The sequence below is a fragment of the Elgaria multicarinata genome, chromosome 4 (assembly GCF_023053635.1).
Source record: "Elgaria multicarinata webbii isolate HBS135686 ecotype San Diego chromosome 4, rElgMul1.1.pri, whole genome shotgun sequence".
NCBI classification, from domain to species: Eukaryota; Metazoa; Chordata; class Lepidosauria; order Squamata; family Anguidae; genus Elgaria; species Elgaria multicarinata.
The window spans coordinates 81,226,626-81,246,205 of NC_086174.1; the positions used below are offsets into that span (position 1 = coordinate 81,226,626).

At 39.1% G+C, this 19,580-nt stretch overlaps 1 protein-coding gene across 10 annotated transcripts in view; it reads right to left on the minus strand.

The window, feature by feature from the left end:
• The window catches only part of EYA4 (EYA transcriptional coactivator and phosphatase 4), a 146,477-nt gene that overhangs the window by 52,031 nt on the left and 74,866 nt on the right, over positions 1-19,580 (minus strand). For 7 of the 10 annotated variants that reach the window (XM_063124658.1, XM_063124661.1, XM_063124659.1 and 4 more), the window contains 2 exons: positions 7,212-7,336; positions 4,968-5,036 (listed from right to left, as the gene is read on the minus strand). In XM_063124658.1, coding sequence (XP_062980728.1) covers positions 4,968-5,036; positions 7,212-7,336 — 194 coding nt within the window. The remainder of the gene's footprint in view (positions 1-4,967; positions 5,037-7,211; positions 7,337-19,580) is intronic. The other 3 variants (XM_063124663.1, XM_063124664.1, XM_063124662.1) reach the window with 1 other exon arrangement.

Consider the following 19,580-nt stretch of genomic DNA (forward strand, 5'->3'; position numbering starts at 1 on the left):
ACATGCATTTGCAGTCCAGCAAAAATATGCATAAACTGGAAAAATGTAGAACGATTCTATGAATATTCAACTACTGCACAATCACAGTTTTAAAACCATGCATTTCCTCTTTTTTTAAAAAAATAAATAAAAATGCTAACATTTATCCAGATATGCTTTAATTTAAATTCAGAATAGATTCCAGCGATGAAGGTAATTGAATGAAATAACGTAAGGAACAGGTATATCTTTATATGGAATGTTATTATGACCATATTCTTGCCATAAGAAGATTGGGGGTGGGGAAGGGTATCCTTAAGAACTATCGCTATTCTAAATATATCCTCCAAATTCCTCTAAATAATATGGTGACATAGGGTCTTTCAAGACTATCCTTCATGCAATAAATACACGATAGCTATTCCGCTCCCCATCAAAATCTGCTCTGAAGAGTTGGTTAACCTTCTGAAACAGGTTTTGGGAAGTGTGGGAGGTGTAATCACTGACAGATGCCTTCTGTTGGCAGAGGTTCACTAGCTGGATACCAACCATTTTGACTACCTTCCCCTATATACACCAGCCAACTTTTAAGATCTTCAGAGGAGGCCTTCCTGATCATTCTGCAACCACAAAATGTCACCACAAAATACCTTGAAGGCAGGCCTTCTCTGTGGCAGCACCTGCCCTCTGGAACACCCTCCCCCATGCAGTACGAGAGGCAAAAAAATGTAGTATGTTTTAAATCCCTTCTAAAAATGTTCACCCAGGCCTTCTCTAGCATGCAATTAATTGTAATTAATCATATGCTGTTCCATCTTATTGTTCCTTGTATTGTTTTTATTGTAGTTGAAATGGTTTTACTAGTGTATTTTAAATGTGCTTTGTACTATTTAGATGTAAACTGCTTAGAGATTTTTATTCTATTAAGTAGTATATATTAGTAGTAAATTAATTAAATAAATAAATTATTGATGCATGGCTATTGAAACATCGTGGGAACCTACTGGAGAGTGCCTGTGACATTTGGAGTTCTAACAAAGTTTGTTTTCGACTGTCTTGTTTTGTATTGTATTTACTTTTAACTACTGAATATTTTTCCTAGTTTCATAGACTCAGATAGTTTTATGGTTCTTGATTTTTTAAGCTGCCCCAAATGCAGAATTAGGTCAGTTGTAAATATATAAAATCAATCTCAATGTCAGTAATTTAACATAATCCCACTTTATATCCATGCCATTTTGTAATCTTTTGGTTTTATATTTTTTCAGAACTTCTTCAGATGCTGAATGAACTCCCAGTGTTTCATTTCTGCCTGGGAGAGCACTCATAGAACCCCTAAAAAAAATTGATGAACACCAACAAGGCCTGCCAAACACTACTCATATTTTGTAGGCTTTTTCATTTGTTATTTAGTGATCCAAAAGCTATGCATTTTTCCTCCTCATGTCTGAAGCACAATATATATTTTAAAATCATTGACTGGGAATATACCTAATCGCAGAACCTCCCCACTTTCCATTAGGGACATACAGTTGAACTACTGATATTCGTGTTAGCACAAATGTAGTACTAAGAAAAACATATAGGGTTGGATTCACACCTAGTCATATTTAGTGTAACCCACTGAAACCAATGGGAGTTAAATTCGTCATGACTATCTTAAATCCCATTGGGTTGTATTCAATGTTAGTCCATTTTGAGCCTCATTAATTTTAAGAGGTCTATTCTAAGTAGGACTAATATTGGATGCAACCCATTTCAATAGGTCTACTCTAAGTATGACTATATCTGGATCCTATCCATAGTAATTGAAGTTCCTGAAAAGATTCATAGTTGCTTTATATGTTTCAGTTTCATTTGCAAAATAGACCAAATACAGTAGTGATATGGTTGAAGTTAGTATGTTCATAAAAACTAAGTAGCTGTGACCTTGAGAAACAAAGAACATTAGTTCCAATTTCCAAAGCTCTGACCCACAGCCAGCAGGCAACTATTAAAGAAGCATAAAATGCTTCCTACAATTGCCTGATTCTTCACAATGCAAGAAGAATGTCAAGTTTCCATACTTACAAAAAGGGAATCAGTCAGATGAATCCAGGCACTATATTTTGCAACTCAAAGATCAAGACAGGGATTTTTTAAGTATAAGAAGCATGCCATGCAAAGAGAGACAGGCTAGTGCAATGGGTGAAAATGGATATGGAAGACTAAGTTCAATTGCATGTTCAGCCAGAGAAGATCAGAGGATGATTCAAGACTACAACCCTAGACCCATTTACATATGGATATATTCCTATGTATTTCTTAAAACTAGACTTCCAGCCAAATCTGCTTTGAAATAGGATCAAATGAGATAAGGCTAGGTTTTAATCCTACCACAAAACACATAAGACAGAAATCTATTAAATAATGTCGATGCACACACCTACGTGCATCTTATTATTTAGATGCTAAATAACTACTTTTGAACTGAACTGGTACCCACATGGTTTGTGCATTTTGCAAGGTTTGTGCAAATATACAGAAACTGTATTACTTTACAATGCTGAACTGGAGAAAGCAGTCTAAATACAGTCTTTGGGATGGACAGGGTGCACCTCTGAGAATTCTCTTACTTGTCATCAAAACAATTAACAGGCACTTATCACCTACAGTAAAAAACATACTTCAGTAGAGTTTGGATTTAAGCATGAGAAGTAACAACAACTAGTAATACAAAAAGGAAAACAACATGGCCTTGATTTGTCAGTTCCTCTATCCCCTCCCCACCCCCTTTGGGATGGCTGTGAGGAGGATATTGGAAGCTTCTGCTTCCATTTTCAACTAATCTCAGTTTATCATTGTGTCCAATCCAAGACAAAATAATCATAGCTATGGTTTAGAGAACAAGCCAACTTCAAACCATGGTTTACAATTCTGTCTTGTTTTCCTAAACCACAGTTAAGATACACCAGTTTTAGTTTCAGATGTAACAATAAAACACAGTTAACTGAAAATAGAAGTTAAAACTTTCAGTCTTGTTTTTCTGGATGTGCCACAGGATTGGGGAAGGAGGGGGGGGCGCACACAACCCTAATTCTTCTGCATGTAACACTAACACATACTTAGTATTACATCTCAGCCAGGTTAATGTCAGATTTGAGTAAACTGCTAATTCAATACTCTGCCTATTAAATTCATATTCTGCATATTCTTACTCAGCAGAACATCTAGTTAAATAAAATTAGAATCTCAATTACACATGTCAGAAAACATGTCAATCATGTGATTATAGGCTTCACTGAATTACATCTAGGTTTATCCTCATCATCTTAACTACATCACACCATAAAATGTCTCCAAATGCACAAGATCCTTTGTAATCAGCACTACATTTTTTAAGGATACCTATTTCTAGACTTCCATTCAGATGATATTTTCTATGAAGCAAGGATGCCCATGACTGCTAAAGTGCCATCATCAGCTGATAAGCTATATAAAAATATGATGAAAAGGGGACATTATAATAATTTTGCTGTAGGGGAAATTCCTGTTTGCTTCTTAAAACATTCACTTTAAAGTCGAAAAGGGGGAGAACATGCTGTCTAAACAAAAATGGCCATCTACTCCCTCCTGCACAATGACAGGACAGATAATCCATGTTCAATTTCTGCAATCCATATCACAGTGGGTGACTTCCAGAAAAGTGCCACCAAAACAAAGAGCTCCAAGTGGCAAAGACACCAATCCACTACCATAAGGAAAAGCCAGTATAGGGTTATTTCCCTGGTATAGAGAAGGAGGAATCTTATATAAGAACATCGTAGTGAAAGGCTTATTACTCGAGATCTACCAGACTGATTTTGCTCATTTTTGTTTTAAACTGAAGCTTGAGAAGTGTAGTTGTGCAGAAAATTTTGAAACTATGAAAAAGATCAAAAGTTGAGCTTTGGGCAACTCAGGAAGGGAGAGGGATGAGGCAAAGGGAAAGTTAATGCATACGCCCCACGTTGTGCATGTAATGTAACATGCAACACCAAGTGTGCATGCAGGTGTAATAATGCTTACTCCAGTGAGCTCTTAGACCATTGGGCCAATGAAAGGACATACACAGATTATTAGGAAAGAGAGTAGGAGGAAGAGAAGGTGAGGAGAAAGAACTGAAGGGCCACCAGAAGGAGAAGAAAGAGAAAGATCTTGTATCATGTATTTTTGACCTCAAACTTCAAAAATTGGTAAACAAACTTTTTTTAAAAAAGAACATCTTTTTTGGTTTTCACCTTTGCCAGTTTACTTGTAGTACATTTATTTTAGAAAGTGTAAAGTTGTTCAAGTTGTAAGGGAAATGGAAAAAATATTTTTATCCAATCATTTTCAGACTACTAGATCCCATGGCAACAAGGGAATTGCACTAGTACAATTAGAGAACAGGAGAGCCAGCAAGGATGCATGTTATTTGAATTCCCCAACAGAATATAAACTTTTGTCAACATAGTTGGCAAGAGAGTGCTGGGAGGTTACAACATCTTTGTGGAACACCACTCATTTAATGGCAGTGGAAAGTTAGCAATCTAGCCTGGAACTATAAGCAATCAATCTGCTGGCAGAGAAACTTTTATTTCTGCTCCTCCTGGAAAGATATTTGAGATGGGCTACACATATATGCTTGAATAATCACAGAACAGTTATATACATATTCATTTTATAGCTTGCAAAGTACACATGGAACTCCACAATACTATAGTAAATAACCACAACATAAGAACCCAAATGATCTGCCTTTTTCTAGGGGCTGAACTCTTTGTTGTTATACATGAAATATAGAAATATTTCAAGCTCTATTATGATAAAATGTTAAAACATCCTTGTGTTTCTCTTATTATGTAAAGGGTTCTGAGAAATAGACTGTTGTGCAATGACAAATCAAAAAGAATAAAGCAAATTATCTAATACTCAACACAAGTCAAGAAGCCAGCCACACACATGCATTGTACCAGGTTTGCTCATACTTGTTGCAGAAGAAGGAGTGCTGCAACTCAGCAACCAGTCTGCAGTGTTTAAAACAGTCATGTTGTCTCCTGAGAATTGGAATGGTATATAATGGTTCATTGTCTGAATATCTGTTTAGTGTACAGGAATATTTTTCAGTAAGAAAAAAGAAACAAAAATAATTCTCTAGACTGTTTTAAGGACTACTGGGATAAATGAACATGTACAGTTTTGGCTTCCCATCACATAGACAAATCTACACAAGGTAAATACCCCTATTTCCAGTAACATTTCTCTAAATACCGCACTAGCAAAAGGGAGATTTCACTGGCGTATTGTATGGTAGGTAGCACCACACAAATGGAATTGTAAAGTCCAGTTGATATCTTTAAACAATGATATAAATGCAATTGTAGCAAAGTACTATTTCTTATCACTTCAGTTCCTCCTGATAATGATTACATCCAATGGCTTATGCTATACAGGCACAAATTATGATATCTACGGCATCTATTTTTGTTTTTTAAAAGTTATAAAACCTGAAACATGCACAGTATCATTGCATAATAAGACAAATATAGAGCATTAATGCATGATATTAAATATTCTTTAACAAAACAATAAACAGCAATAAAAAAATAAGTTTCGCCTCCCCAGAAACATGTATGCCTAGCCATTTTCAAAACGTATTCCAATTACATCTTGCATGCAAAAGTCTCTTACATCCTGGTTCTTTTTCTCACTGATGCTTATTGACAGGGAGATCCCATAGCTCAGTGACAAAGCATATGCTTTGTATGCATAAGCTCTGGAAAAGACTCCCAGCTTAGAGGACCCTGACCTGTCACTGCCATTTACAGTTGATGACACTAGGCAAGAGGGATCTGAGGTTTGACTCAACAAAAGGCAACTTCCTATGTTCATATAATATGCCTTCAGGATTCTGGTACAACAGGGGACTCACTTGGGTCAAATGGATGACGTAGATGCTAAGGCTCAATACCTTATACATTTTCTCCTTCAGTTTCATCCCCCCTTTAATAAAAGTAAATGGTGATAAATGCACAAAATCTAATGTTAAGGTTGCTCAGGTATCTAGCTGAGCTGTACATTGATAAGCTGTGTTTTCCCCTTCTGTGTTAAAATACTAGAGGGCTGAAGCAAGTATGTTGACTTGCAGGCTAGCACAAATATTATACAAGCCAACTAAAATTAAATAAATTCAAGAACAGACATGTTAAGTCAAACCTACATGGTTTTTTGTTTTTTATCAAACATAGGCTAATTGACAAAAGCCTCAACCTTATCAATTGCCTCTGTCAGGAATAAGGCACAGTAGTATAAAACTCTCCATAACAGTTGAAATATCACAGGGAAACCTGCAGTATGTATTACAACAACTGAGGAGATGAGGCACCGCAAATGGACTGTTGCAACAAGTAGTCTCCTAAGAGAAGTGTAACATGTGAGCCAGGCTGTAGTCTGTAGCAGTAAGACCACAAAAAGTGCTGTGACACCTTAGAAACTCACTAGCTGACCATGGCATATAAAACATAATCCTGGTGTACAAAACAAGCCCTAATTAAACATATTAATGCTATATAAATAAAGTAATTTCCTTGAAGTATGAGAATCACCCATAGTCCACACTTTAGAAGTACAATGAATTTGCTAATTAACTCAAATACAGCAGACTTTCATTATAATTGTCCTTTGAACGTCAGCATTTGATCAAAAGGATCAGACACAGCCGTATACAGGTAAATTGCAATTTTTAAAATTGTAGCTTGTATTGGCGTTTTGGCTGGATATTTGGATAATAAGATGAAGGAAGAGAGGATGCCGACAGACTTGGCGGGTTTGAAGTATAGGCCAAGTTGCAAAGCCAGAAAAACAATGAAGGAATGATGAGACTACTATGCAGACAAAATGGTAGCAGTTTCAGGTATTAATGCAGACATAATGGAGATGGAAAAGAAGGTGGGATATGGCCTGTAGAAGCAACAGAAGGATATACAGGAAAGAATAGAGTGCTTATATAGTTTGCAGAACTGTTGGTAAACAAGAGTAGGTCCTTCCATAGGTCTCTCTACCTTACATACAACTTATTACTTTACTATATTCTCCAGTGTATATATATCTACCCCGCCCCCCTTTTTACCTTCTTAATGAATGTGAACTGTTGCCACTATAAACTAGTTGGTCTCTAAAGGTGTCAGAGCACTTTTCGTTTTTAAAACTGAAAGAAGTAGGTCTTCACTCACCGCCTGTTCCGTTTGTTGTAACAGATGTGCTGCTAAGATTAGATTTGTCCAGTTTAGAGCTACCCGGTGTTTCACTGCTTCCCACAAGATTATGAGGGTTTGCTAGATCCTGCATTTCCATAGATCTATTAGAGGGGGAAAAAAGTAGTACTATTACTATACTATTCGCATTATGGAAGTTTCCAGAGACCCTTTCAAACTAGCCATTTTACATACATATCTCTGAAAATAAACACTTTCCCCAAGACATATATGTAGAAAAACAACAAACTGTATTTTAAAATCAGTCACATATCCCTCTATATTCCTTTTGGAGTGAAACTGGTGGGAAACTGGTTGCCCAAGGAAGTTAAAGGAGGAGAAAAGGAGTAGTCCATCCCAATCATGCTCTTGTCAGCATTGGCCACAATGGTCAGTCTGAAAGGTGTATCCCAGCATTCCCGGGATCTTCATAAAGTGTGCCAAGTAACACTTTGTGGATTACAAACTCTAATTGTTAACACATGTAAGCTTCAGATTCCTGCAAAGCTGCAAGGAATGCTGAGGTGCACTTGTTGAATTACATTCTGTTTAAAATTTTGTTCACTTGCTGAGTATGAATTTGCCTGGCACTAAAATTAGTACTAAACTGTATATGTTGAAAGAAGCAGGAGCAGACAGACGAGAAAGAGGTAGGGTTTGCTGCTTCAGAAGCAGATAGTGACTTATTTCAGCTGCAATTGATAGCTGCAACCCTTCCTGTCTGAGATAGATCCAGCCACTGCCATCCATGTACTTATTAACCTTCTCCTTAGATTACGGCAATGTTCTCTATGTAGGACTACCTTGAAGACAGTCCAGAAATTTTATTTAGTGCAGACCTCTGCAGCTTCCCTCTTTGTTTTGGGGAAGATGCCAAGATCATATCACATCTCTTTTAGCTCAGTTGTAGAGCCCAGGTTAAAGAGCTTAAAGCCCTAAAAGTCCTATGCCTGATGTATCTGTGGGAGCACCTCCTCCCATATACACAACTCCCCATCATTTATCCAGATAAAACTGGAACATCTATGCATTTGGACCTTCTCTATTTTGACATACACACTGTGGAAACTACTCCAAAAGAAAATTTGCTTGGCAACCTTCCTGGCCAATTTCCAATTTTGTATTAGAGCAGAGATGACTCTGTCCCTAAATTGCCACCTTGCCCAAATGGATGGGTGCCCCCATCCATGTGGGGGGAGAGCTCTGGAAAAACTATTTGGATTATTTGAAGGGAGAATGGACCAGTGCCTAGACTCAGTAATGGGCTGATGAGGGCCAATAAACTGAAACTGAATCCTGGCAAGACAGAAGCTCTGTGGGTGAGTTGTTCCCGTGTCCAGGAGATAGGCTCACTGCCTGTTCTGGATGGGGTTGCACTCCCTCAGAAAGATCAGGTTCATAGTTTGGGGGTCCATCATTGCCGCTGGAGACTCAAATGGCCGCGGCAGCTTGGAGTGCTTTTTACTAGCTATGGCCTGTCCTGGACAGGGACAGCTTGTCCATGGTGGTACAGGCATTAGTAACCTCAAGATTGGATTAATGCAATGTGCTCTATGTGGGGCTTCCCTTAAAGCTGCTCTGGAAGATGGACCTAGTGCAGAATGCTGCAGCTCAGCTGTTGCCAGAGCTGCCCCTTTCAGCATGTAATTCCATTGCTGAGGGAACTGCACTGGCTGCCTATTCGCTACCGGGCCAGGTTTAAGGATCTTGTACTAGTGTACAAAGCCCTAAACAAATTGGGACCAGGACACCTGAGAGAGCACCTTCTCCCCTATCAACCTGCCCAGTCACTGAGGTAATCTGAGGGCATGCTCCTGGTGGTTCCACGTAAACCTATTTTCCGATTGGAGTCCACCAGAGGAAGAGTCTTCAGTGTGGTGGCCCCCTCCTATAGAATTCCCTGCTTCTGGAGGTCAGGCAGGTTCCAACTTTGCATTCTTTCTGGCACCTCTTGAAAATGCCGTTGTTCCAAAAAGCTTTCCCTTAATGACCAGTTGCAGTTTATTTTGCACTCTGTTTCTTTTAAAAATGTACTTTTAATGTGTTTTTATTCTGTTTTTATTCTATTTTATTTTGTCCACTGCTCTAAAATTCTGAATGGGAAGCAGTATATAAATATTGTAAATAAATAAATAAATAGCAGCAGGTTTTTTAAAGGAAGGAAGCAAGGAAAATGTTTGCTGCTGTCTTCACAATATGCACCTTCCTGTACTCTCAAAATAATCCGAATAGTTTCCCCTTCCCTGGAAATTTTCAGAATGTCTCCCCTTACCTGAGAATTGGGTAGCAAATTGGGGAAAGAAGTTTTATAGTAAGTTTTTTTTTCTATGAGCTGAAAGTCTATTACAGAAATAGAATTGAAAATTGCTGATTTTTTTTACATAATTTTAAATTTTCTTGGTGTATTCTAAGTATTTCACTCTGCTTTATGTATTTTTTATGAGATGTGATTGTGTTGGTTGTTTTAATATTGTACGCCTCTATGGATACATTGGGTTAAATCCAACATTGTGCAAGTGGACTCCTGCTCATGCAGTGAAGACTTCCCCTTACTCTCTTCCCTCATGCAGCCCCCTGTGTGCTCCCAGAATTTCTTACTCCAGAGTAATTGCGGGGCTGCAAGGGGGAGGAGAAATCTGTTCTGCCAATGTTTTCCATTCTTCTTGGCAGTCAGTCAGCATTGGATACAACCTATTGGCAAAAAAGTGGATCCAAGTTTCATAAAGAAATGAAAGAAAAAGCAACAATTGCATTTTTCACCTAACCGTGTGGTATCCTAACAGCAACTTTGGCTGATAGATCTGGCTCCTTTGTCATAACGTTTTCTTTTCTTTCTTTCTTTCTTTCTTTTTTTGCTTGTGGGTTCCCGGTCAACAGCTGCTTGGCCACTATGTGAACAGAATGCTGGACTAGAAAGACCCTTGGTCTGATCCAGCATTATGTTTTAACTGTAACCATTTGGAAAAGTGGAGTGGAACTGGCAGGTAATACATATACCTTGTCATCAGACGAGTGTTTCATCACACACTCCTTACTGGCCACTCACGTTTTTTTACAGGTCCTTTTGATGACAACGTCTGCCTCCCATGCATCTCCCACCCCTTCTGCTTGTTTTCGCGGAAAAAAAAAAAAAGACCCAGAAAATCAAACATTTCCAGCTGTAGCAAAATGTGCCATTTCCTGCTGTGTGCAGGAAAAGCAGAGGGATAAAAATGCCCTCTGAATGGGCCAAGTGGTCATTATTTACTTTATCTTTCTTTCCTGTGTAAAGAAAGAGGAAGTATTGTGGGACAGAAGTGTGTGTGTGTGGGGGGGGGGAAGCGACAATAAGGAAACATGATTTTCTCCCCATCTGATGAGACTCATCCTGTCCATTGAGCTGCTATTGAAGTCAGTACAGCTAAACTAGACCACAGAATTCTTTTTTAAATGTCAATAGGTGGGGATGAACAAAGACCTGAGGGAAAGAAGTTAAGAATAAAAGCTTGCAAGTGGGAAAATACTCCTCTTCTGAAATATGATGAGTGGCAAGGGTCAAAATATGTTAATGCAATTTCAATAGCTTGGTGAAAACTGTAATGGCCATTAAGTAGCTTAGTATTTTCATACTGTTGCCAAAGGCCAGTGTGTATATTTGAGTCAGTAACTGAAATATAGGAGTATGCAGGGATAGTGAAAAGGGAACAGAAGAGCAATTAGAAAAAAAGGGAGGAGGAGGAGAGACTCAAATTGCTGGCAGGCCACTTGGAGAAAGCGGGGATTTCCTAAAAGTTACAGCTCTCCAAAACTATTTGCTGACCATGAACAACTCAGTAAATTAAAAAGAACCAAAGCACATTTTGGAATGCTGGAAAATTCTCAAGGATGGAATCACCCTTAGTGACCAGCCACTATTTTGGCATTATATCAAAATTTCAGAGTAAAAAAATAAATAAAGGAGCCAAATAGATAAACGCATAAATGGGTAAAACAACACAGGGACAATACTTTTTGTCAACAGATAAGACAATTCTGAAGGCACAATGAGGGTGGATTCCAAGGTCAAAACTAAACATTATGAGGAAAATGTGGGGTTCTCAATCAAGGGTTTTCATTGTATGGCAAATGTGGGGGCTGATGAACATTTGCACTGGAGAATCAGTGGGTGCATAGTCTACTTATTGTTTCCAATTTTTTAACTTCCCAAATTCCCCCTGCAAGTCACTCTTTCTGATCATTTAAAAAATATATTTTCCCCATAGCCTAGCTCCAAAATGTAAAATATGTTTGAAAGAAATACACCCTTCCAACGTCCTATGCACATTCTTTTGCATATTATTCCAAAGATTCTGTCTTTTCTACTTTTTGCATAGTTGTACAATATATTGTTTTTGCGTGCACACCCCAAATCCCAGAGCAGTTCAAAGTTCCAGGGATAGCTGTCACAGGGTCAGTTATGTTGCTAGAGAAGCTACTGAAGATTTACATATGGTGCTTTCATAACAGATTCTGTTTATTAGTTTAGAAGAATGGAGCAAAGATACTCACAGGCAGTACTATTTCATAAAATTGCTTCAGTGTGCAAAAGACTTCTTATTGCTAGCTAACTTCAAAACTCAAACTCCTTCCCCTTTCTCTTCCCAAAACCAATATTGTCATTTTTCTCTTGGCCTCTGCCCTGCAAAATAGTTGTGACCTGCATCCCTTCTAGACTTTCTTTTCATTGATGATTCTTTTCACTAAACAGGATAGCATATGGTTGACAACAACAATATAGCTCCTAACAGTCAACAGTACAGAATAGCAGTTTAGCAAATGCCTAATTTTTAGGGTTAGATCTGGAGATTGGTATTTTTGTGTTATTATGCACATTTGTACTGCCCACTTTTCTTTTGAAGGGAGAATGGGACAGGATAGCTAGATATGCTTAAGTACTGGATGAAAGCTCTTTACAGCTGGCCTTGCAGTTGCCTGTTCGGGCAATCACACATTTGGGGAATGTGCATAGACAAGCAGCTTGGATTCTGCCTCAGTTCTAAAAACCTTCCTGCAATCAAGTGTAAATGGGAATCGTCCCTAAATACGTCACAGTACAAAGCATCATGCCTTTTATGCAAACAGCCCCTGGTTCTCCAGATAGGGCTGGAAAATATTCCTGACTGAAACTCTGGAGAGACACTGCCAGTCAGTGCAGAGAAATTGAGTTAGATAGACTATGGTCTAGCTCTGTATAAGGCAGCTTCCTATGTTTCTATAGAAGCAAATGGTTTGATCTATGGGTTAGTGCAAGCATATTATTCAAGTTCCCTGCAACTGGGCATCACGGCTGCAGCACTGATTACCTATTGTCATATGCCATGTCAGCTGAATCCATTTCACAGCTGAGACTGAAATTAATCTAAAGATTACTTGGCTCACCTGCCTACTAAAATAATCTCTACAACATTAACATATATCCATACTGAACATTAATCTAATCCTCGCTATCCAGATTAAAGTGTGCCATAAATAAAAACTTGGTACAAACAAGGTATATAATTCCAGAGATATCTGCAATCAAATATTTTTTGGAAACAATATTATTAAATACAAGTGATTTAAAGAAAGTAAAAGTATGTATTTTACTGCAAATAGGAGCTCTGAAAATGGAGTGGACCCCAGATCACTCTTAAAACGATTTGGGGGAGAATCAGGGAAGGGTGGAATGGAAGGAGGGAGCCCCAAAGGTAAGTGCCATTCTTCAAAACCTGGGAATCAGGTGCAATTTGATCCCCTTTCTTCAATTTGACAGCTGTTATCATGCAAAATCAACTCCCCCCACCCCGAAAGTTACAAATACATTTGTGCAAATTCCTGGGGCTTAATCTTTTTTAAAAAACACATCAGCCCTGTTTTCTGCAAATATCGGGGTACAAAAATATTTTTTTAAAAAATCTGAATGCCACTAGTATCATGACTGGTGCAGGGAGGGGGACTTGGAGGCAGACAAGATGGGTCATGCTGTCAAGTCCCCTGAGATATGTGCTGGACCTGGCTGGAGGACCAAAAGGGAAGAAGGGGGAGAACAACCCATAATAAACCCAATAGTCTCTTGAGTTCACTGTGGTTTGTTTCAACGACAACCCACTCTGTGTAGCATATTTCGAAGGGTGGGTTATGTCGTGCAAACTGATCCAATATAACCTAAGATTTAAACCTATACTTGCAAGTTGTAAGCCTATGCCAAACAAACCCAAGAAAGAATACTAAGTAGACAGGCAAAAGAATAAGTGGCTCTACCATTTAATTGTCAGTAAAAATAAAACTCAGAATTCATATTTTTGGCTCATTGCCTTTTTCAGTGTTCTGAATGTGAAAGCATTCAGCTGAAAAATATGTCTGTAGAGATTCCTAGACTGCTGCGTGCACTTTTCTAACATAACTCTACCAATATACCTTAATCATGACCTGCAACAACCTCATAATTCCGGTTCTGGGCCTCTTCTGAACAACAGACAAGAAACCCCTAAGGACTAGGTTGAGACCACCATACTCATTTTCACTTCTAACTAAATCCAGATTTGAACTTTGAAAGCATAAGGTGGAGAACTGATTGGGGAAAGGCAAATCCATTTTATGCTTAAAAGGGTGGGTAAAGTTACTTTACTTTGGGAATTGACCTTATATTTGGTCACTTTCAAAGAAACTTGGCAACAATGCAGACACGAAACATGCTGAAATACAACAGTTATATTGTAAAACTTAATTCTCTACAGGAAGCAGAATTTCGGATGCATGCTGGGATGTATAGGAGTCTTCTGGATTGCTCTTATGTTATAACGTAACACAGAGAATGTTTGAGACTCATAAAGAATAATATCTACTGGATAAAGAATGTGAGAGTCAAAGAATCAGTGACTTTTGGGGGTTGGGGTGGAATCTTGCAGGATAACCAGGTTGTGCAAACAGCCCATCTGCAATGCAACCACATAAAAGGCCCACGGGCAAATCCAAACGCATTAGGAGAAGTGCTCGAAGAATCTGCCAAGCAGCCAGATGCTGCTGATTGCAGAATTTTTTCTATAGCTGTCATCTGTATCCTCCAACTGCCATCCAAAATATGGACAATGAAAAATGGTGACCTGATAATGCAAGATGCAATGAGTACTACTTTAATCTGAATAATCATCTGTATTTGTGAACATATTTTAATGATGTAAAAAATAGAGAACAGAAAGCTGCTGAAGTCAGTATTATTCCTAAATCTTTCTTTGGATTAAAAAACAAAATAAAATTTCTTTTTTCTGCTGTTACCAGATATATTCCTGCATGCAAATAGAGCCCCCACTTCTTCCAGACCTCTATAGACCCCTGAACTCCAGCTACTGCCCTCTTTAGTCCCTTCTTTGCCTTCTTGACATCCTCCCTACTCAGATAATGCCTGTCAATTTGTAATATTGCATGATATCTGTAATATAAGTGTATAAGGAACACAGATTCTACCGGTTTTCTGATGGAACAAAGTTATTGAGGATTGCTTGGACTGCCACCCTTGCTGTGATTCTCCAACTCTGATCAATCCATCCAATCACAGTAAATGTTGGACAGGGAAACTCTTTAATGTAATCTCATACATAGGCCTTAACTAGACCTAAGGTTTATCCCGGGATCATCTCGGGGTCGTCCCTGCCTGCTCTCGGGATATCCTGTGTGTCATGAACAGAGATGACCCAGGGACGATCCCAGGATAACCCTTAGGTCTAGCTAAGGCCGTAGGTTAGGGAGACCATATGAAAAAGAGGACAGGGCTCCTGCATCTTTAACAATTATAGAGAAAAAGGAATTTCAGCAGGTGTCATTTCTATGCATGCAGCACCTGATGAAATTCCCTCTTCATCACAACAGTTAAAGCTGCAGGAGCCCTGCTCTCTTGACCAGATACAAAAGACAGCAGGACTCCTGCAGCTTTAACTGTTGTAATGAGGAGGGAATTTCACCAGGTGCTGCATGCATACAAATGACACCTGCTGAAATTCCCTTTTCTATACATCTGTTAAAGATACAGGAGCCCTGTCCAAATAACATAGGCAGGGTTTGGGGTTAACTGACAATTTCATGCGACGACTGTCTATATATGTGTAATTTTCACCACCAATACACAGCCAAATACAATTGCCGGTACACACAATGGATTGGACCCGGCTTGTGCTCAGCCAAGTTCTACTGGTACTGGATAACGGGAATGGAGCAGCATTTTCTTTTACAATTCCCCCTTCTCCCTGCAGATCCCACCACCACCACCACCCTTCTGCCTCCAGTGCCCCAATCCTTGGAAGCAGATTTCAAGAAGCACAGGAGGTTAAAGACTGAAGGAGAAATCCATGAACAACCCCTCCTCTCCCTTCTGCCAGAAAGAACACTCTGTGATTGGAATCCCATTTACAAGAACTCTAGAAGATCCATGCCCTTTTATTTTCAAGCAAAGAGTTAATAAATCTGTGTTTAGGTGCTCTGAGGTTTATGGATGCACACATCTATAGACAAACTATTTTGTGTACTATATACTCCTATAATGAAATATTTGTAATTTTTTTAAAAAATAGGATTCAATATGGAGACACTCTAGGCAGCTCAAAACATGATCAAAGAAAACAATTAAGCAGTAATCGAACAAATAAACAATTAAAAAAACTGCCGAAAGCAGGAAACAGCAAGTAATTTTAGACAAACATATGTGAGGGAAGAGGCGAGAAATCAGAAGAAACCAGAATGCAGCTGTCATTGCTCCAGACAGCTGCATTCTGAATCAGCTCACACTCAAGGGCAGGGTTGGAGTACTTATAGTAAATAAATACTCCAATCCTCAGGTAATTAAGACATGGTCGACTATGACCCAATACACCTTCTCCAGAATGAGTGCAGCTGGTTCCCCATCTTTAGCCGACAAAAGCACTCCTGAATAGTGCTGCTACCTTGACATCTAGTAGCAAAACTAGATCGAGAAGAACTCCCAAATTGAAAAGCTGAATCTTCCAGAGGAGAGCAACTGCATCCTATACAGATTGTGTCCCTATTGCCACAGGTCCTACTGAGCATCCAGCCCATTACTGATTCCAAACACCAATAGTATTGAAAGCTGCTTAGAGGTCTAGCAGAACCAACATGGATGAACTATTTGGTTCCCAGGGCAGGGTGTACATCAGGGTGACCAAGGTGGTTTCAGCCCCAAAACTGGGACAGAAAACACATTATCTAGACCAGCCTTTCCCAGTGTGGTGCTCTCTAGATGTTTTGGACTAAAACTCCCATTCTGCTTGACCATTGGCCATGCTAAGTGGAGATGATAGGAATTGTAATCTAATAGTTCATGAGGGCAGCAAGTTGGGGTAGGCTGATCTAGACCCATTTCAACAGGTCCCAAATTGAATATTAGTGACAATATGAAGGGGATTAAAGGACTTAGATATGAAAGAGAATCCATAACTGGGTACAACATTGGGTTATTGACAGATAACTGATTTACTCCTTTTTCCAGCTGAAATGTACAAACCGGGCTGCAATTTCACAACTAACTCTCTTTGGCCTTAGCTAGACCTAGCGGTTTAGCGGGGTGGGGGGTGAAGATCCCATGATAAAAAGTGAATGAACAAAAAGTGAGTGAACAAAGGACAGCAATCAATCAGCCTTTGTCTATATTATGTATATAATCCGTTTCTTATGACTTCCCGAAGTCATACATATATTTTACCAAAAGACAGCACCTAGCAGTGATTTTAAGTTCTCAAGTTCATGTTTAAAACAGTTACTTCAATGGTAAATGTCATCCTTGGGGTTGTATAACAGAAAGATTCTAACGTCAGAACTTCTCATTTTATGTTCTCTTTTGCTCCTTTTCCCCACTCCCACATAAAATGCATTCTCTGTTTCATAGGCAACAGGTACACCTAGAATCATGATTTCCTTTCATATATTTTCCTACATTAGTACATTTCTTTAGATAAATAAGTGCACCACAAATAAAGCTTGACCATTTATTCATTTCTAAAGAGAAAAGCCAAGACAAAGAATTTGCTGATACACACATGTCACTCCATGAATTCTCCTAACGAAGTTCCCACACCCAACTTAATTACTTCCCTACTGTAAAAACATGTTCCATCTGCATTTATTCTAATAGTTTCAAGTCCAAAACCAACACACAATAAAGCCAGCTAAATAAATGAAAGACTTTAGCCCCAAGTAAAAGGCCAGGAGTTATTCTCAAGTGAAAGTACCTCCAGCATCCATTTTTATGCTGACACTTCATATAATGTATGTTTTCACAAGACTTGTTTTAAGAAGAATTATCTTGCCCTACACTGTATCCTCTGCTATAGCAGTGCTCTCTAGTACCACTATGTAGTGCATAGTTATATTGCATTTCCAACCTCTCCATCTCCTATTTAAATCTTTGGTGAAGAATGCATAAACAGGATTTCAATCTATCACATAAAAATACTAATGAAAAATAAAATTCAAGGAACTTTGATAAACAACATTTTATCTTTTATGAAGTAAGAAGACACCCTATTCCCTAAGTGGGCATATTATTTAGTAACACTAATTCCACTCTAGCTATTGATATTGTAAGAATATTGTTAGTCAATACAGTAAGGTAATTTGTGCATAATTTCTGTACTTTTAAATTTTATTTTATATAGTTTTAAAAATCCTGTTCGACACCACATAAACTTATTCACTGCTATCAGTATTTATCAAAGTGGGCAGAACTGTGGCATACCTAAGATATAGCCCCAGTTCATGTGTAATGCTACACCATGGTTTAGCGTTACAGAAATGCACCATTGAGAGCCTCAGCATACATTCTTCCCAATCCCCTCTCTTCCTTCTCAGTGCACAAGGGAAAGTAATTTAAAACTTTTACTTTCAGTTTTGATCAAACTTTCCTGTTAGTTTCCTGAACTCACTTTTGGTTTATTCTTACTGTGGTTAGAATTACTGTCCTGGTTCTCTTCTTTTCTGGCTCATTTCCACTTGGCCTCGGAGAAAGGAATCCTGACTCCAGCTGAAGGGTTGCTCCTGCTGCTGAAGGTGCTTAAAGAACACCTCTCTGTTTGGTGCATGTTAAGGAAGAACTGATGATGGTGTATGTTTTTGGGTTCCCTGTTGAGAGAAGAATCCCGTGATGGATGATGTCCTTGGGGAGAACTAAGGGGCACAGACAAGGCAACCAAGACGAGGCATGGACAGACAAGCCATTGTTTATATCTGTGAACTTTATTGGCATGGCCTTTTTGGGTGGTTGAGGGATTTGAAAATATTAGCATATTTTCTGCTGCTTAATGTTTATTAGGATTACTGAGTCTCTATTTTGTGCTCCCTTATTATAATGGTGCTGGCTTTTATAGATATTGAATTAATTACTTTAAATTGTAACATTTTAATATTTATGCATTTTCTGATACAGATGTGGATTAATTAGCGAATAGTTTGTTAGCTAAATGGCAAACTGCCATCTTGGCCCTGTGGGGAAGAAGAAGGACCGAGGGGACAGGAGCAGGCAGAAGTAACATCGGGGCCTGCTCCTGCTGGACTCTTCCCCCCCCCCCACAGGGCAAACTGCCATCTTGGCCCTGTGGGGAAGAAGAAGGACCGAGGGGACAGGAGCAGGCAGAAGTAACATTGCGGCCTGCTCCTGCTGGACTCTTCCCCCCCCCCACAGGGCAAACTGCCATCTTGGCCCTGTGGGGAAGAAGAAGGACCGAGGGGACAGGAGCAGGCAGAAGTAACATCGGGGCCTGCTCCTGCTGGACTCTTCCCCCCCCCCCCACAGGGCAAACTGCCATCTTGGCCCTGTGGGGAAGAAGAAGGACCGAGGGGACAGGAGCAGGCAGAAGTAACATCGGGGCCTGCTCCTGCTGGACTCTCCCTCTCTCTCTCTCTCTCTCTCTCTCTCTTTCTCTCTCCTCCCTCCCTCCCTCCTTGACTCCTTTTCCTTGTGTGTCATGTCTTTATTAGATTGTAAGCCTGAGGGCAGGGACTGTCTTTTTTGCTAAGTGTAAGCCGCTCCGAGAGCCTTTTTTGGCTGAGGAGCGGGGTATAAGTATGATAAATAAATAAATAAATAAATAAATGCAGTTTTTGTGTGTGATAATTGTTCTTATTTATGAAAGTTATATGTTTAGAGAATTTTAATTTCGCTTGTCCAAATCAAACTGGACCTCCTTCATTTTTTTTCGTAATATAAAACTCCGCCAATACTTTGGGGAGAACACATCAAGATTTACAGACTCATTACACAAGACCTTGAAAAATTAAAAAAATACAGCTCCACATGCCTGGAACAACCTGAATCACAAAGAGAGAAATTCTACAGGCTTAGCTCAGGAC